The sequence below is a fragment of the Oryzias latipes genome, chromosome 12 (genome assembly GCF_053564925.1).
Source record: "Oryzias latipes strain Hd-rR chromosome 12, Olatipes_Hd-rR_3.1".
Lineage (NCBI taxonomy): Eukaryota > Metazoa > Chordata > Actinopteri > Beloniformes > Adrianichthyidae > Oryzias > Oryzias latipes.
Window position 1 is genome coordinate 23,395,911 of NC_136248.1, and position 20,478 is coordinate 23,416,388.

At 38.0% G+C, this 20,478-nt stretch overlaps 1 protein-coding gene across 2 annotated transcripts in view; it reads right to left on the reverse strand.

Annotated features, from left to right (window-relative positions):
* ctif (CBP80/20-dependent translation initiation factor) overlaps positions 1 to 20,478 on the reverse strand; it is a 77,575-nt gene that overhangs the window by 29,504 nt on the left and 27,593 nt on the right. For both annotated transcript variants that reach the window (XM_023961201.2, XM_023961200.2), the window contains exons 2-7: positions 17,748 to 17,996; positions 16,357 to 16,428; positions 14,571 to 14,693; positions 14,350 to 14,423; positions 10,914 to 11,018; positions 10,691 to 10,769 (exon numbers count right to left, since the gene is read on the reverse strand). In XM_023961201.2, the coding sequence (XP_023816969.1) occupies positions 10,691 to 10,769; positions 10,914 to 11,018; positions 14,350 to 14,423; positions 14,571 to 14,693; positions 16,357 to 16,428; positions 17,748 to 17,924 (630 nt within the window). In that variant the 5' untranslated portion in view covers positions 17,925 to 17,996. The remainder of the gene's footprint in view (positions 1 to 10,690; positions 10,770 to 10,913; positions 11,019 to 14,349; positions 14,424 to 14,570; positions 14,694 to 16,356; positions 16,429 to 17,747; positions 17,997 to 20,478) is intronic.

Genomic DNA, 20,478 nt, shown 5'->3' on the forward strand with positions numbered 1-20,478 from the left:
AGCAAAAATAAAATGTAATTTATTGGACAGTTGTATCAAAAACTGTCATTGCAACTTTGACTAACATTGATGGAAGACTTCCTACTGTAGTTGATGGTGTCATGGATCTTCAGATTGCACATTTGTTTAACCAATAAGAAATACAAACCTTTTTATGAGAAAGAAAAGAAGCCAGGAACCTTTTTTTTAGAGAAATTTCTAGCAGAATATTTTCAAAAAAAGCAATCAATTGTGATGTGGCATCTAGAGCAGCATTCCCACCAAATTTGAGTTATTTTGATTTTTTTTTAAGTGGTAAGATCAAATTTCTGGAATTTGGTGCTCACAGTGAAACTAAAGTATATGATGCTTAACCCTGTTCAGGGCTCTGTAAAATAAATTAAAAAACCTTTATTAATGCACAATTTAATCCTAATTTCTCCTCCCAACTGGCTGAAGGTGCAGCGAGCCTCAAACACGCCACTCCTCTTAACAAGTTAGGAATGAAGGTTTTTTTCTTCTTTAACCATGGCTTGTTAAATTTGCTCTTCCCCGTGCTGCCCATGAGCCAGCAGTCAATAGTTGTGTCTAAATTCCTTCACTTCTCACTATGGTATATAGTGCATTAACCATTTTGTAGAGTGGTCCTAATCTACAATTCCAAAATCGAGTGCCCAAGATATTTCACAGAATATAAACTGGGGAATATAGACCACAATGCATTGCGTTTGAAAAATATTTCATGTGGAAAAAAAACTATTTTAATTATGGTTTTTAAATCATCCAAGTTTCATCATCAGAACACAGTTGATTCCTAAATTGTCTTTCTGAATGTTCATATTTATTAGGTTTTTCTTCAGCAAATGTGAGCATGGTGTCCAAATTGTTTAAAAATTCAGGGAACTAGATCGTCGTCTCACACTAAATAGTTTTTTTTCTTTTAGAAGTTAGGGATTAGTGAGGGAATTCGGACAGAGTCAATGTTGCCGTTCAGTGTTTCGCGATCATTTGTCTGTTCTCGAAATTTGCAATAATCGGTTCCTACTTTCGGTTCAATTCATGGATTTAAAACCAGTAAAATTGAGTCTTGACCTTTCTTTGCATGGCACAATGCAGCAAAGAAGCTTGTAAAAGGGGCCGAGTTAAAAAAATAAATAATAAAAAATGGATCCAAATTGAAATCAATTATAATTTAGAAAAATCAATATTAAATCATTAAATTTGTGACTCAATTTTACTTTAATGTGGTTCTTGCATCCTATTTTAGCAAGAAAGTGGTTTCAATTGAATTTTATTGAGATAACTAATTATGTTAAAGATGCTTCCACCTTTGTGAGGTTTTGATCTAACTAGTTATTTCAAAAGAAATTTTTAAAAGCCCCAAAAAAGGTTTTAAATTGAAATTTGAATATTAAATCATTTTATATTCTATTTTGGAATCAACTTTTTTATCATTTTCAGTCACTCAGACATGTTTTCTAACAATGTAATTGATGTCCTATCACATCAAATTTAAGACGATTTTGATAGCTTTAAGTCTTTTTAAAACCTTGCAGGGATCCTGTTAGAGGTTTCAGTGTTTGGACATTGCTGTGATGTAGGAATTTTGCATGCATCATGATCTAGTACTGTTTTTTAACTCCACATGACTGCATTTTTGTTAAAAAATAATAATGAAAAATAAAGGTTTGTTTTGGACAAAGCAACATGACATTTGAGAAAAAAAGTTGTTTGTTTCTTGTCGCTGACACCTTCCTCGTGAAGCACTCTTTCGCTTCACTGAACAGTCAATCAAAGTGATCTTTCTCACTGACAGATGTGTCAAACAAGGCGTTGATGGGGTCTGACAGTGCTGACGGTGGATTACAAACCGACTAAATAAGGGCGACAGACGTTTGCTAATGCTCCAGTCAACCGCTTGTCAGTTTGTGTCAGAGCCCATCAAAGCTTTAGGAGAAAAAGAAAGTAATTACTGACTTCATCCTTCTCAGGGATACAAACTACAGAGCTTGTTTCAAGAAAACTCTTACAACTCCTGTTTTATGAAACATTAGCCGTTTTTTTCCCCTTCTTTCTTCCACTTGGCACTTTGATCCCACAACGGTTTCATCTCTTGTCATATTTCTGGTTCTTTGATGAACCTGCACACCCATCTAGTGACTCTGGCTTCAGACTGTTTATCATAAGACACAAAGATGCCAAGACCTTTTTATCTTTGTCTCTCATAGATTTACCTACAAGCGGCACAGTCGAGAGTTTAAAACCCTCTTTCTGGTGCAAGAGCAGCAGACGTTCTGAAATATTATCCTGATTTCTGAACAAAGAACCACAACACAGCTGCTAATCAGTTCTCAGATGAACAAAGTGAATTAGTTATGTTATCAAAACAAAACTAAATATTCTTCTGTGTTATGGAGTTGCTCAGTTTGTACTGCAGCATCTATCTCATCTGAAAATGTAAATGTGATAAACTAGTTAAACTAGTACACTGGTACTGGTATTTAGAAGCATTTACACTGATGTGCTTGATAAAGTAGCCAGTGTTTCATATTAATTATTCCTTTTATACATCCAGATTTTATTTGTTTCATTGTTAAAGTCCCACCACAATCATTCTTTGATCTATTTTAAAATTGTTCTCATTGGTCTTTTAATTATGTTTATGCCATTTGTAGCCAAAAAAAAAAAAAAAATTCACCTCAGAGCTTTGGCAGGACCAATGGTGCGGTGCAAGTGGGGCTCCCATTCCCATCCGTTTACACCAGAGGTGGGCACTGAGGGCCGCATTCCTGCATGTTTTCCAACATACCCTGCTCTGGCATGTTCTGATTGGCTGGAAATACCTGAACCAGGTAATCAGTCACGAGTAGGGCAAGAATATCTGGAAATAATGCAGACACACCGGCCTTCGAGGCCTGAAATTGCCCATCCCTGGTTTACACATTTTCTTGCTAGATTGCAGCCCCTCACAACGCAGATCTAACATTACAACAAAATGGCGAGTAATATTGCAGCTATCCAGCCGTACAGTTTTGATCCAGATGTCAGCTCAGACGAGGAAAACAAAGACGTACATGGATCCATTTGTCTGCAAGTGGATGAGTCAGGATAGAGCGGAGCGGGGAGCTTTTTCCCCCAACTACATTTTTTCATTTGCTCCTGATTCACAACAATTTGAATAAAGAAAAACTCAGAAATGTAATTTTAAGCTAAATTTTGTTTAAACATGTCCTCTATCATCAGAAAATGCCACAAGAATATGTAAAAAATGCTAAAAACACCTTTTATTGTTGTGGGTCTTTAATGTTCCTAAATCATACAAAAATCAACTGTTTTGAGGTTTGAAGTGTTTTATAATGTTCATTTCTCATGATAAACAACCCCAAAGCGGTATTTTGATCCATTCACGCATTTCTGAGTATTCCCCTAAAAACATGCGCATTGAGCACCAGCCCCTCCCACTCCACGTCTGATATTGCAACTTAGATAAGCGAGGAATCCAGGCTAACACACACACACACACACACACACACACACTTTCTTCATGGATCAGCAAAACGATTTTATATCCACAATATGCGCATCCATCTTTGCAAAAGTTTGGATGTTTGTTTTTTTGTGGGCAAACGCTGACGCAGACGCTGCCGAGGGCCTCTAGGTTGACGTCAGGAAATGGGCGGTACCTAAACGGAGCGAAAGCCGGTGCCTCAGAGATCGAGTCGTCTTACGAGTAAGAAAAAGGGCTGCGAAAATACCTGATGTTTCATATTAAAAAATTGTTCTTTAGTGTGATCATATATATAGATCTAGTTTACTCTGAAAGCCTTAAGAAAAGCGTGATATACAGTCAGGACCATAAATATTTGGACAGAGACACTTTTTCATTTAGTTTCTATACATTACCACAGTGACTTATAAATAAAACAACTCAGATGCCATTGAAGTGCAGACTTTCAGCTTTTATTCAATGGGTTGAACAAAAAGATTGCATACAAATGTGAAAATCTAAAGCATTTTTAAACACAATCCCTTCATTTCATGGGCTCATAAGTAATTGGACAATTGAAATAACTGAAAACAAAATGGTCATTACTGATATTTGGTTGAAAAAACCCTTTGTTGGCAATGACAGCCCAAAATCTTGAACTCATGGACATCACCACATGCTGGGTTTTCTCCTTCTGAATGCTCTGCCAGGCCTTTACTGCAGCGGCTTTCAGTTACTGTTTGTTTGTGGCCATGTCTGTCTGAAGTTTAGTCTTCAACAAGTGAAATGCTGCTCATTTGGGTTAAGATCAGGTCAATTGTCCAATTACTTACCAGCACCATGAAATGAAGGGATTGTGTTTAAAAAATGCTTTAGTTTTTCAGATTTTTATGCAATCTTTTTGTTCATCCCATGGAATAAAAGCTGAAAGTCTGCACTTCAATGGCATCTGAGTTGTTTAATTTAAAATTCACTGAGGTAATGTACAGAAACTAAATTAGAAAAAATGTGTCTCTGTCCAAATATTTATGGTCTTGACTGTAGGCCCTTTAAAGGATCCATGACTTAAACGAAATAGAAGTCTATATTTAAAAAAAACATTTTATAATAGTTTGAGAACAAAATATTTTCTTTTTTAAAATGTTGGTTGAATTTCAAACTTTAAAATGAAAAAATAAAGTAAATTCTAAAACCTGCTTTGAAATCAGAGTAAACTGTTTAGAAGCACTGCTGAGTCATGAGCAGCTGATGTGCATCAAGTCATTATTCATTAGGTAAGTAAACTGTATGGGCTACAGGTCAAATAAGTAACTCTTTAAATTGCTCATTTAAAGTGAGGACAACATTTAAAGCCAATAATCATCTTAAATGATGCAGGTATTTACAAAAGCTTTGCAGAAGCAAAAAAAAGAAAGAAAAAAAACTCCACAATCAGAACACTTTCTTCATTTGGGTTACAAAAACTAACAAACCTAGTTAAATAAATATGTCAGTACCAGTTTGGCCTAGATGCAATAAAAACAGACGGGAATTGAATTCACCGATTTGGACCTTTCAACTGAAATGCTGTTTTTACACATGGCGACCTGCTCTGCAGCACGTACACGTCCAGACAGCAGGGTCAAAGTATTTAGGCTAACAATGAAGAAGAAGAATTTATCATTGTTAGAATAAAGCAGCACTGTGGTGGAAAGCTAAGCCGCAACACATTTCTTTCATTTAGAGGAAAAGAAACATCGGTTATATTAAATAAATAAAAAAGATCCCAAATCGTGTATAAAAAAAAAGGAAAAACTTAACTAAAATTAAGCCTCCTGCTTTTCTTCTGTCATGTGATCTATTGTGACTTTTTCTACATTTTTCTAGATTTTTAACTAAAAAAGACAAAAAACTGAACTATTTTTAAGCATCAAGGGGGAAGTATTACATTCCTAAGCTTCTCCCGTCATGAATGTCCTTATATCTCAACTGTTCCTCACATGGTGAGGTCTGGCAGCAGAACAGCGTCCAGTAGTGATCAAGAATGAAAGTAAGAGGTTAATAATGTGTAGGAGCCAATAAACTGCAAACACCAGGACAATAGCAGGAAGTGAGCCAATGAAGGGGGCTGCCGGTCACCATGACCTCCTGGATTTTGTTCTACTGCCCACCAACATTTGAAGGATGGAGGGGAGGAGTGAAGAACGGAAGAAGCGAAGGAGAAGGAACCCTGATGACGACGGTCAAAGAGGAATGGGGAAACGGCGTAAAGAAAGAAACCGGAGGAAGTCGTGAATGATACTGAAGACATGAAGGAGACAGAGAGGAAACCCAGAAGATAGTAGTAAATATTTATATTTGTGAGTAACTCTGAGGGAACTGACAGCTGACAGACAGACTGCCCCCCAAAACTCCCACCCGCCCTCAGTCTGTCTTCCCAACTGAAGTCCTGCTTTGCAGCACGTACACTTCCAGGCAGCGGGGTCAACCAGTCTGCAGTTTCTCAGCTTTGTTCCTCGCCACGGGCTTTGTTCACAAACCACAGAGATGGGAAGTGTCCTCAGTGACCAGCCACTTTCTCCTTCCAAGTGCTGAATTGTCTGGGGAGATCACGACAGCCCAACCTGTCCCTTATCTGACTAATATATGAACTCTGATTTAAAGCCTGCGTCCAACCATCACCTCTTAAAAATGTTCCTTTAAATAGCTGCAACACTTGAAAGCATTTCCTTTTTGATTTTCATTAAAACCTGTTTACATTTTTTTTTTATTTGTCCTTCATCATTTCAGGTGTGGTGAATGTGACAACGCTCATTTAAATACTCAGAGGAACGAGCAGATGCTATCAGACTGTTGACCCCAGCGATTAGCGTATCACTTCTAAAGTTATTCCCCCCCAAAAAATTGTGAGACACTGGAACAATTTACATGTCAGACAAGTGGTAAATTCGTTACACAAGCATAAACCAAGGGGTACTTTAAGTCTAAAGACCCATTTTAAGAAACATTCACCATTTGAGATTAACTATGTGCTTAGTGACAATGAGCATGTCAAAAAAAAAAAATTGATTCCAAAAGAAAAGAAAAGAAAAAAAACATCCGAATGTGACTGAGTATAAAAAAAACCTTTTGCTCACATTAACTGTACACAGCCATAGCCTAAACTAGAGCTGTGACGGAGTGAGATTTTTGATCACCGCGGTGATGAAGCAGTGCGGTGTCGGGACTCTTGTGACCCCCCCACCCAACACAAAATCCTCCGGCAAGGGGCCGCATCGCGCACTCAAGAACACACGCAGCTTGTAATAGAAATGAATACAATGAAAATTCCCCCAGAAGCCCTTGAAGTCTGAACACAGAACTCGCAGAAAAAGTAAAATATTAGCAAAGATGAATGTGTTCATTATAGTTCAAATCATGCACCATAATATGCAGAACTTTCACACAAAAAAAAGAGGAACATGTGGGGACGTGCGGTGATGAGTCATCACCGCGGTGATCATCTCATCGGGGTGATCATCACCGGGGTGATGCGATTATGCGGTTATACATATATGCGGTTGTCACACCCCTAGCCTAAACCAACATAATCAATGACCCAGCATGAAAGTCACAGGGAAGTCCAAAGATGATGTAACTAATAAATAGTTTTTTTTAATTCAATTGCAGAGATAAAATCTGTCATTTCAAGTCACTGCTGAAGAATAGCAGAGCAATAATGTAGCAGTGATGGCAGGCTTTAGTAAATATTTCTGACACTTTTTTTTATTAAACAGCACAGACATGATAGCTAAAACTTGCACCAAAAATCGAAGAGAGGTAATACATTTTAATAAAAGAATATCTATTTGTGTGTAAAACTTAATACAATTCAGTTTATTTATCAAGGTTTGGAATGCAATAACTTAAAAAAAAAAAGAGAGATATGAATAAATTGGGTTTCTTTTCACTAATGCCACTGTGGGAAATGACATCTCATTGGGATTTTACTAGCAATTCCAACAATGTGACATTTCTGCAGCAGAGGGTGGTGTAAGCCAGGGCTGCAGCATTTGCAACAACACTGGACAGAGCTCTGACTGTGTTGGGGTGCTGCTGAAAGGATCTTTGCATTACGTTAGCTAAGATTGACACAAAGCATGGTGTGAAAAAAAATTTAGATTCTCTTCAACTGCACAAAAATGTCACTGCAGACTTTGCAGAGAACAGCAGTAAGTGGGAAAGCAGATCAATAGTTCAGTCAGGATCTGGATGGTGACTAAGCTTGTGGATCAGGACCGCAACAGATTTAGATGAGACTTTATTGGTCAGGAATTAAACATTTTGAATTCTGAACTCCAATCTGCAGATATTTTGGGCACAAAGTAGAATTAAAATAAATAATGATATGAAAGAAGAATGAATGTAGCATCAGAGCCTGTGATTTTGTGTGGTAGAGCTTTAGACATAAACTTCCACAGACACTCAGCGGCATGAGACCAGTAGAGAAAGGAAAACCAGGTTCCCGCGGTAATGTCTCCGACTGACTGTGTCCCATTGTCAGCATATTTCCGATCCGAAGCACTGCAGACAAACTCAGTTGACCCTTTCTTACTTTTGGCCGTGCATGAATGAAAGGAAACTGCAGCTTTGGTTCAGGCCTATACAATAAGTCAGACGTCTTAGTGACTCAGGTAGACCATCTAGGCCAGAACGTGATTAAAAGGAGATTTCTGCTCAGTTCAAAGGCCATGAAGGGAAGGAAAAAGGACGACGCGGGAGCTCAAACGCTGGAAAAGGGAGGACATGGCTGGGAATAGAATGCATGAGGAGAGCAGTGTGACGGGATTCACGTACAACGAACTCATTCCAATAAATCACAATTCACCCAGGAAAGAGAACAATGTTCGCATCCTGCAATGTCTTAACAGGTATAGAATACATTACACTGTGGTCTCATAGGCACTATATATGGAAATGATGCATCACATGTGTAATTCATAAAGCTTTTTTTGTCTTTATTATCACCAGTGGTGGTAATACTCCAGTCTCGAGACTTGACTACAATGAGACTCGAGTCTCAACTCTAAGACTTGAATTGCTTGGTAAGAGACTGCACTTGAATTTGACTTTGTATTTTTGACTTGAGACCAAGGATTTAAAAAGATTTGACCTTCTATTAATGTATGATTTGGAATTATTTAGGAATTTATTTAAGATTTAAAAATATATATCTAAAAATTGAAATTGACTTGAATTTAATTGGGTGGTTGAACATTGCAACATTTGACCTTTACTCAACCAGGATATTCTTATTGTAAGGGAGTCCTGGGCAAGACGCAGGCACAGCCAGTTAAAAAAATCAGACAAATATCACATTAGTGCTCCAAAATGACTTAGCTTCATCTATAACTGAAAAAGAATGTGAATGCAGCAGACCTTGGTTGTTTTGGATGGGCTTCGATAAGAATGATGCTTCACCTCAGTCCTTTTTAGTTAATGTTGAAAGTAGAAAAAAACAAACAAATAAACTTCAAAAGTTAACTTCAGCTGCCATATGAATGTGTCATTTTGCTAACTTATATGGCAGTAAAGCTAATCTGTTCTTAAACTAACCAAGAATGAGCTGGACATTGTAAAAAGATATAACATAAAGGATATTTATAGCTTTATTTACGAAGCCATGCTGTTTATGATTTATGTGTGATAAGTTTTCTAACAAAGACCACTGTCCCAGTTATGTCACACGTGGATGTAGAAAAGACTACTTGTTTTTTTTAGCTGAAACATTCATGTATCCACATAAAAAACACCAGAAATGGTTATTTAAGTCTATGCTTCCACATTTTCAGGGGCTATTTTTATTTCAATATAAAATAGTATATATATATGTATCATTTTATAAATATATAATACAGTCTGAACTTTTAAATGGTAGGTGGGGAGTGTTTAGGATGCACTTTTCCACCTTCTTGTAAGGTCCAAATCGCTTAACAAACAATCAAAACTCCGTTTTAAGGAGGCAGGATTCACTGCCATGCAAGACGCTAATCAGGCCACTGGGAGCAATGTGGGGATTTAGTGTCTTGCCCACGCATGGACAGGCAGAGAAGGAATCAAACCTGTGATCAGAGGTAGACTGCTTTACCTCTGCCCCACAGTCTACAGTATTCTCTCCGTATTTGTGGTGATAAGGGACCAGAGACAACTGCAAGTACGGAAACCCCCCAACCACTGAGGCCAAAGAATGTCCGTCACGATCTTTACTCATTAATAACCCTTCTGATGTTTTGTAAAACATTGAATAAAGAACACCTGAATATTGCTCAACATAGAGTTTTTTTTATATTATTTATTTAGAGCACTGGGCTGCACCGTAGCGCACCTTATAACCCACATTAGGAGAGTCACTCTGTCCCTTAAAACCAGGAGCCCGTGCTTCCTCCTTCAGTTAAGTTCAGGAGAGGCCGATTTTATCAATCATTCATTCATCCAGACGATAATTATTCTCAGGATATTTTCCGGACAAACCTGGGTCAGCTGATGCCATTCCTTCATGGAGGGGCACAAACTCCATTCAATATCCGGTGCAAGCAACTGTTGTTCGCTGTGAAATATTTGTTTTCTTTTTTTCCCCTTTTCTTTAGAAGCCAGCAGGGAAGCCGACGGGCCGGCGTGCGTTTTGTATCCGCTCCCCTCCCCTAAGAAATTCCCGCAGCACCTCCCTCAGATGCAAAAGTCTCATACAAGCATCCTGAGCTGTCTGAGCCTTTGTGATTAACGGGAGGAGTCCCGTGACTTAAGAAAAAAAATCCCTGAATACGTGAAACTGCGAATATTTAAACGCGAATAAGCGGGAGAACACTAATCTAAACTCTGAACGATTTGTCTCCTCCAGTGAAATAGCATTGTTTTTCTTGACAGCTACTGAAATCCTGCAGTAACAGAACATTTCAGCTGCTGCTAAAACTACAGCCAACAAAAGGTCACCTCTTTTACTGGCTTCTAAAATCAGTTTCACCAGTTATTCTGAAGCAGCAGCATACTGCTTACCATGGAACAGCATGGAATATGCTGTTCCATTTTCAGTGCTGCTTCAGGGAGCATTACCTCCATTACACCACTAGAGGTCACTCTCCAACAGCTAGTAAAATATTCAGTGCCAAATCCTTGTCCTTAACCAAAATTACTGACCATATGATACCTAATAAACTTAATAAAACAAGAAAAAAATAGAAATCATGAAGCAATTTTTGTCCAACTTACAGAGCACAGATGAGGAAGGAACCTCTCAATGTCATTCATGTCTATGCCATCCTCTTCCACAAACTTGTTTTTGTTCATCCTGGAGATGAAAGGAGCGCGAAAAAAGGAAATCAGTGAATCAGGGGTTCAAATCATTTTAATATTAATATGCTGTTCCATGTTCAAACTATACTTTGAACATGATCCAAACTGTACAGATAAAGTGGATCAAGTAGTGCCTCACCCCTCTCTGTCAATGTGTGGCAGGTGCTTCGGCGTGCCTCTCAAGTGTTTCCTGTGGAAATGGCTGAAGTCCAGCTTTTCTGGCTGCACATCCCAACCTGCACCTCTGGAACACGGAAACCATGATGATTAGAGACGCTACAGCCTCTTAAAAACATATGGGGCTTAAATAGTAAAATCCTTGCAGAAAAATTCAGTTACATTAAGACGATTCAGAGTTTACTGTAAATTCTTTATTTGAACGTGAATAATGGAAGTGGGTATTGAAATTAAAGAGTCTTGGTTCACCTCTTTGGTCCAAATTATCTGTGGGATTTATATTTTTTGATTAGTTCGGCATGTATCTTCATTGAAATTTTGCAAGTGGACAAATGTTTGTAAGTGGAAGCATGTGTATGGCAAAGTTTTTTAACTAGTGCCTGTTCAGGAGTTTGAAACCACACGCTTCCATTTATTTGTTAAAAGGATGATACGCCAGCGTTTGTGTTTGCTCCAGTAGCTGCACGTTGTGCGACCATGAGTTGTTATTGCTATAGGTGAAATGGGTGAGTGGTGTGTGTGTGTGGGGGGGGGGTTTAAAAATACAAAAACAGTTTTATTTAATATTTTGTTTATGTATTTATTAGTGTACAGTACTTTGTGTTACCATGTGTGAACAGTAGGGTGGTCCTTCCAGAGGGCTAAATTTTCAAATTAATATTTTTTCAGCTCCAACCCCTGAAATCTGTTGGAATAGCTGAAAATACTCTCCTTGTAAATTTTTTTCCAATTCCAACAACGTTTACCCCTCCCTCAATGAGACTGGTATGGTGCCTCAGCAGAAGAGTAAGGAGAACTAAGCTGGCTGCCAATAGATGGGCTTAGCAGTCTCAGAGTGAACACTAACAAATGTTTGGGACAGAGACTGTAGATTGGATATGGAATATGAATATCGCCTTTTTAAGAATTTTTTTTCACATTTAGAACAAACAGGAATACAAGCATACTCAGTTATATAATGGATGTTTTGAATGTTTACAATTTTCATCATCATTAATATTTGTTCTTTTTCATACATGTAGAATTGTAGATTAAATTGTTTGAGATCAGTTCTGATGTTAAAACTTTCATTTTAATTCTAATTTTAATTGTTATGTTGTTTTTATTCTTTGACAATGCGCACCCATAGGGGCCGAAGGGGAAAACTTCTAGGTCACTGAGGGAGGGGTAAATATTGTCCAATTGAGAGAAAAATTCCCAAGGAGAGTTTTTTTCAGCTAATCCAACCAACTTCATGGGTTGGAGCTTAGAATTTCCAATTTCCACTTTTAAGGACAACCCTAATGAACAGTGATATACAAAGAACGATTAATATGAATTGATGTGCGTCAGCCCGAATATGAAGGATGCATTCAATTCAATTTTATTTATATAGCCCAATATCACATCACAGTTGTCTCAACGGGTTGCGTGGCATCTCCTCCTTGCTCCAGGTTTGACAGCTTGTGGCTTTCAGCTACATTAACATTTTGGTTCTAAAAAAGGTTGATGACAGTTGAAGTTGGGCCAGACTGAGGCTAGTTTATATTCACATAGTAAGCAAAGCGCACCAGAGCCCTTTCAGAAGCAGACCATCCATTCCACTTGTTTGGTCCAGACCAGAGTTCGGCCTTATTTAGTGAGCAAATGCTGGTCTATTTTAATCAAATAGACAAGGTGGGTGTGAATATACGCCACGCTCACTTGTATTACTCTGAACTGTTTTAATGGTTGTGTGTTTTCTGCGTGCAGCAGGAAACAGTATAACATTTAAATATTCAGATATATCATCATAGTTTGTCGCTTGATTAAAAAATGAATGAATGAGCTTCTCAATCTAGATCCACACAGCTTAATTAGGAGTGCAGAAACAATTAAATTAAAACCATCAGTGTCTGGTAAGGACAGAGCTGCTTACATAATCCCACGGTGCAGGTTGAATAACTTCAGCCTGTCTTCAGCTGTGCCAACGTGGCTGGTACTCAGTGAAGCCGCTAAGTACAGTCAGAACCATACATATTTGGACAGAGACACATTCTAGTTTCTGTACATTACCACAGTGAATTTTAAATAAAACAACTCAGATGCCATTGAAGTGCAGACTTTCAGCTTTTATTCCATGGGTTAAAGAAAAAGATTGCATAAAAATGTGAAAAACTAAAGCATTTTTTTAAACACAATCCTTCATTTCATGGACTCGTCAGTAATTGGACAATTGACTTCCATGCTATTGAATGGGCAGGTGTGGGAAATTCCCTTGTTATGTCATTATGAGTGAAGCAGATAAAAGGCCTGGAGTTGATTAGAGGACTCGTGCTTGCATTTAGAAGATTTTGCTGTGAACAGACAACATGCAGTCAAAGGAGCTCTCCATGCAGGTGAAAGGAGCCATCATTAAGCTGAGAAAACAGAAAAAAACCATGCCAGAAATTGCTACAGTATTAGGAGGGTAAAAATCAACAGTGTGGTACATCCTGAGAAAGAAAGAAAGCACTGGTGAACTCAGCAACGCAAAAAGACCTGGACGTCCACGGAAGACAACAGTGGACTTGATCTTAACCCAAATGAGCAGCATTTCACTTGTTGAAGACTAAACTTCAGACAGAAAGGCCCACAAACAAACAGCAACTGAAAGCCGCTGCAGTGAAGGCCTGATAGAGCATTCAGAAGGAGAAAACCCAGCATCTGGTGACGTCCATGAGTTCAAGACTTCAGCCTGTCATTGCCAACAAAGGGTTTTCCACCATTTTGTTTTCAGTTATTTCATTTGTCCAATTCCTTACGAGCCCATGAAATAAATGAAGGGATTGAGTTTAAAAAATGCTTTAGTTTTACACATTTCTATGCAATCTTTTTGTTCAACCCATGGAATAAAAGCTGAAAGTCTGCACTTCAATGGCATCTGAGTTGTTTTGTTTAAAATTCACTGTGGTAATGTACAGAGACTAAATAAGAAAGAATGTGTCTCTGTCCAAATATTTATGGTCTTGACTTTAGATTTTACTATATCAAACCTATCAACCCTTTACAATATTAAGTGTCTTGCTGTTTTTTTAAATAAATTATTTTTTACATTAAAGATCAATTTTTCATAAAAATTGTTTGACTTTTTTTTCAATAAAACTTTTTGTGACCAACATTTTCAGAGGAGGCAGTGAAGCTGGTTAAATATCAGAGCAAACATGTTGAAATATCGGGTTTTAGCCTGAAAACTGGTATGGAATAAGAAAAGCAAAGTTTGGTTTGAAAGATTATTTAGGAAAAACAGAGAGGATTGTAAACACTAAGCTTTAAAGCATGAGACTGACTAGCAAAAGCTGTGAGACAGCATCTACATTTGCAACATGACTCACCGGAAACTATGTATGGAATCCAAAACTAGCAGACACAAAAAAGGTGTGAGACACTAAGACGCATACCCGCGTGAGTCCATTGTGTTGGCGGCCCAAATGTCTGTTCCCAGGATGTCAAAGGAGCCATCTTTGTTCCCGTTCTAGACAAAAACAAAGATGACAAATTCACACCATATTTCAGTTTCAATTTGTGTTTTTTCTTTTCCTAATAAAGTGGACATTTGCACGATGCCAGAGGAGAACACTCAAAACTGCTAATGAAAGCACACAGGCACATCTTTCACTACCTTAGCAGGAGCTTTGAACTGGTTATTCCGGCCTCTGCTGCCAGAACGGGAGCCTGACCCCTGTCTGGACCCTGAACTAGGCCTAGAGCCAGTACTGCCATTGCTGCTGTGCTCCCACTCGTCCTGCAGTTTAAAGGGGAGGAAAGCAGAAAATGCAGAGACTATGATATACTGAACATTTATAAAAGACATGACAGTCCGGAGGTTGTGTCAAACTAAGAAAAACAAATTGAGAAAAATCTTAATTTAACTTGTAAGTCAAATCAGGTTACAGCTTAGCCTTAATATTTGCCTTTAGGCAAGAATTCATAGTTTCACTCAAACCAATGAACTGGCAGTTTCTGCCCCTTTGGTTGGTTGTGAGCTTCATTAAAACTGCATCAAGTCAACATAATGTCAGAGTGCATATTGCTCAGCTGTTATCTACCTATCCAACAGTCTGAATGTTGAGTTGAAATAATAGTTGGAGTCTCTTTTTCTTTATGTAGCTTGTGAAGTATAAATGTTTTGGCGACCAGAAATTTCAAATTAGCACAAAAATATGATATTTGATAATACTCTAAAGATTTAATACAATATAAAAGTAAGCTGTTCGACATATGTTTCATTCCCAAAATAACTGCACTTAGTGTTGTGTGTTGTGACTTATTTACAGTTTAAATTACAATGTTAGACAACATTTAGAATGAATGTGTTGTTAAAAATGACAAGAATAACCTTATCCTGAAAAACTGGACATGTTTTTATTTTGAAGGGGACTTTTAAGAACTGTACAGATTCTAATCCAGGGGTGGGGACGGAGCTTAGACTCACCACTTGCGATTCCAGACTCACAACAAAGAAAAGTCTATTCAAGGTTGTAGAAAATGGACAAAAGACCAAAGGAAACATCACGCTCATAAATAATTAAATAAATATCCTGACATCATTTTGAATCAATACAAGTATCGCCAAATGAACTATCGCAACGTGCCCGCACCTTTGTGGGCACGTTAACACATACAGGTCAAACATGCATGCTAGTGTGGGTTTAAAAAAGGCAGCGGGAGCAAAACTGTGTTGGTTGTGATTTATTTTTTATTTTTTTAAGTCATCAATCAGCATTAATTAAAAAAGGGCTGAATATGTTGATATCTGTTTCCTGATTTGTTGTCATTGTTGATAATTATTGACAGAAATCATTAAAGTGATGAATCTTTTCACATATGAGTATCATTAATCATTATAAATAAATAACTAAAGGCAAACTGGGCAAATTTGTTATTTCAGGAGCCCTGGTAGGCCTTTGTATGACTTAGTACCCATGATGGAGCTCTTAGTATCAAAAAGGTTGGTGACCCCTGCTCTAGGGTGTAACCTGCCTTTGCCCTAAAATAGACAACCCTGGGACCCTGTACAGGTAAAAGCAGGTTTACATCATGGATGAATACCATTGGCTGTTTTTCAATCCCACTTTATTAGGAGGCCCTTAGACCACATTTAGCAGAATTTATCTAACTTTTCTAATGTATAAACTGTGTATTGTATGTTTTTATCCAGTCATTACCTAAAAAATAAATATGGGTTTGGAAAACATAAATTCCTTATGAGCTCATTTTACTTTTACAAATACCAGGGTGTTTGATCTGAGTTCAATTTTTTAATATTTCGCTTTTGTGAGTGTTGGGTTACAAAACACAAATCCATCCTTTCTTTTCAGGGGGAAATTCTTTTTATAAAATATATTTTATAAAAAAAGGTGAAACCATCTCACAGGAAAATTACTGAATATGGCAAAAATCCTTACAGGTTTAGAGGAGCCTCTTCCTTGTGATGATGTCCAGCTTCCGTCTCTTTTGTCAAAGCAGTCTTCAGTCCACTGAAATGTAGAAATGTGGATTATTTATCTGCTTTTTTAAAGAGCTCACTGACTCAAATTGCAGCTCAAGACTAAATAATAAATTTGTTTTTATGTGTACTTTAGAGTTCTATCTATATAATTAACCCATCACAATGCTTCAATGAATAAACCAGATTTTTTGTTATACAACACAGGATATCCCACAGACAGTTCTTCATAGTCCCATTGGCTCAATAACTCAGTGTTCTTTTCTTTACTCTGCAATCTGCAGAGTCAATGTTTACATTAGAATTTTTGGCATATAATAACTAGTGTTCCTCTTTTTTTCCTTTCTTTCCCATAATATGCATCAGTAGTGAAGTGGTTTTTTGTTTTGTTTGTTTGTTTGGAGTTAAAGGCTTTGTGCCCTTTCCCATGGGCAGGTTAAACAGACCGCCTTCCTGAGTCTGGCTCTGCTGGAGTCCTTTCCAGAAATAAAGAAGTTCTTAACTGCCACACGCTAAAATACAGGGACATTTTGTGGGATCCAGCTTAGCTTTATGCTTTGTACAAAGTTGGCTTTTTTTATTAAGCTGAAATTGACCATTTTGTTTGTGTGACTTAACGCACATCTTAGTCACATGCACCCGTACGTAGTTAACTCATATGTAGGCCTGCACGATATATCGCAAATTTATCGTTATCGCAACAGCAAGCTGTGCAATTTGCATACCGCAAAAGATGACAAAAATCGCAATAAATGGTTACCTTAAATATGCTAAAATAAACTCATGGCAGCTTGAAATATTGAACAAATGAAATAAATCCCTTTGTGCATTTAACCAATCGGAAAGACCCGTTTACGTTGTTGATCAATCAGATGAGCCCTTTTATGTTTGATGTTTGCCTCCTATGTCGACAAGGGTCATTTGGAGTATAATTTTTTAACTGTTGCAGTGAAATGGAAATTATGTTTTTGGTTGTTTTGCTATTTGTTTATATACCGCAAATTATATCGTTATCGCAATATTAATCACCAATATCGCGAGTTTTCCTCATATCGTGCAGCCCTACTCAAATGTATTATGAAGTAGTTGTAAGAATAAAGTGAGTAGCCCATTCTCATGACCTACAGGTGATGCTGTCGTATGGTGTCCTTACGCTGCGTTCTAGTTGTTAATAAACTGTCTTCTTCCTGACAGATTTGCCCATTTTTCACCTGTAGACAACACGTGTCCAGCCGTACGGGCAGTTGTGACTAAGGAATCAACGTCAGCTTGTTACAACAACATAAGTAGCCCTTTAACTCAGCCTGCAAACACACACAACACTCTGTTTACATAATAAAACTAACTAACCTGTGGCATTTTGTCACCACTGTCCAAGTCCAGCTCTCCATCTGCCTTGTCTCCCAGAAGCCCCTGCACCTGATACTCTAGCACGTAGCTGTCGATGAAACGCTCCAGCTCCTCGATCTCCTGTGAGCGTGTGCTTCCTGCCTCAGATGATGCAGATGCCACTGAGGAATTCTCCATGTCAGCCACTGCTGTGACTGGAGAGGGGGGGCAGGGGGGGGGGGGGGGGGGCAAAGGGGAGAGAAATGTGACCTGTGTGAAAAGTAAGCAGAAGAGAAAAAAATGTATCAGTATGATCAAATGAAAAGTCTATGTCCCAATTTCCTCCCTACTCCCTAACCCCCAAACTGAGAGGTAGATATATCTGCAGATCATCGGCGTAACAATGAAAAGAGAGATCATGCCGTGCAATGGCAGCAAATATAAAGACCGAGGATAGAACCTTGTGGAACCCCACAGGACAGAGGAGGCCTCACCAGTCCTGACTGAAAAACTTCTCCCAGTTAAATAGGATTTAAAGCAGTCAAGTGCAGTGTCGCGAATGCCGATGTGATGTTCTAGCTGAGACAAAGGACTGTATGGCCCGCCGTGTCAAAAGCTACAGTCAAGTCCAACAGCACAAGAGAAGCAGGTTGCTTGGCATCAACAGACATGGTAATGTCATTGTGGACCTATGCCAAGATCTAAAACCTGACTGAAACTTCTCAAAAATAAAAGTGCATTCTAAAAAGGAATGCAACTGATTCAAAACAACTTTTTCTAATCATTTATATAAAAAAAGACGAATGGGAAACGTCTAACATTAGATAAAACAGAGGTGTCAAGGGGAAGTTTTTTTAAGAAGAGGCTTAACCAAAGCATGTTTAAAAGCGTATGGAAGAACTCCAGAGCTTAAAAAAAGTGTGAATTCAATTCAAAAGTCCAGGCCCTACAATATAGAAAGCTTTCTTTAGAATTTTAGCAGTAATCACAACAAGACAGCAGTTTGTGACATCGTATTTCAAAAATACAAACAAATAGATAAATACTGGTCACTCCCAATAGTTCAATGTTCTTCTTAGGGAGGAAAAGATGCCAGAGACGGTGGAAGTGTCTTTGGTTGTCCCATAGCAGAAGTCTCCAGATTATTTACAAAATGTTTAGTAGAGTGAAGCAATCATACATGAGTAGTGATGTCACTTCAACAAACAATAAAAAATAAATAAAAAACAGGATGAAGAGCAGAGGTTGATGGCCTGCCACATACAATGGTGCCATCTTGCTCTACATACAAAGCGTAGAGCAAGATTTATAACACCAAATTCTCCAAGCAGGTGTCCTACACTTTGGTTTATTTTTTCTTAACTACAGTCCAAGAATAAAATTAATTAAAAAAAATAAAACAGCAGGGCACTCAGGTTACTCAGTTAGTATAAATCTAGACTTTTAAAAGTTGGACCTCTGGCCAAACTAAACCATATTTCATAATATAAACAACTTTATTACCTGCCTTAGTTTGTTTGTGTACCTGTTCCTTGCTGTCTTTCTTCTGTCAGAGTTGTGTGTGATAACATGACCCCAAGCCAACAGCGAAGCTGCTTCCCGCCTGCCTGTCTATTACTACTAAGCTCCTTTACATCCTGGGTTGATCACTAGCCATGCAAAGAGGATTTATGGCTGGAACAGGCAGAATAGTATCTGCTGAGCCCTGGGGACTCACTGGGGAGCCCTGTGCTTCTGCAGCCAACACGTCACCAACACAAGGTCCCTTTAACGCCTTTATTTTGGTTCAAGCTGCAGCTCCATTAGCAAACTTATTGAAAGCAGGAGGCGTAACTTCACAACTTTCCGCAGACTTTTTTATTTTATAAAAAACTTGCTTTGCTTACGTTTTCAAAAAGAGAAGAAAAAAAATGGCATTCTTGCAAAAAAAAATTTTTAAATATTAAGAGAAAATCATTCCAATCCGCTCATAAACCCATAAGTCTAAGGGAAATCATCCATTTATAAAATAGACTCAAAGTTCTAAAACTCATTACTTTTTCTAGTCAAAGGAAATAAATTTTGTTCAAACAGTACTTTAGCCTTAAAAGCTGCCATTATCTTTATGTACATTAAAAGGACAAAAGCATACTGGTAATCTCTTAACTTGTGAATATGTCCTATAGTAATTTATAATCTGACCTGGGGTCACAATTGTAATCTGGCAATGTCAATAGAACTGTCTAGCTCTTGTATAAACAAACAAAGATTTGGTACGAAGAAATGTAAAAAAAAAAAAAAAAAATTTTAAAGTTAAAGTTAATGTTCCATTATATGTCACACACCTAGCTGAGTGAAATTTGTTCTGTGCATTTGACCAATCCCCTGGGGGAGCGATGAGCTGCAGACACAGCCGCGCTCGGGTAACATTTGGTGGCTTACCTCCCTATCCAACCCCTTCATGCCGAGTGTCAAGCAGGTTATGCATTGGGTCCCATTTTTAGAGTCTTTGGTATGACTCGGCCTGGATTTAAACTTACGACCTTCCAGTCACAGGGCGGACACTCTACCAAAAGGCCACTGAACTGATCATTTGACATCCTGAATTGATGGAGTTATAATAAAACCAGTAGAAAGAGTGAATAAACGGGAAACAAGATGACTACTGTTATCAACTGTTCCCTGCTAAAACCTATTCACTTTATTATAACACTTAATGCTTTGATCATGCTATGACGCATCCACTAGTTAGCAGATATTGTTCAATTTCTCC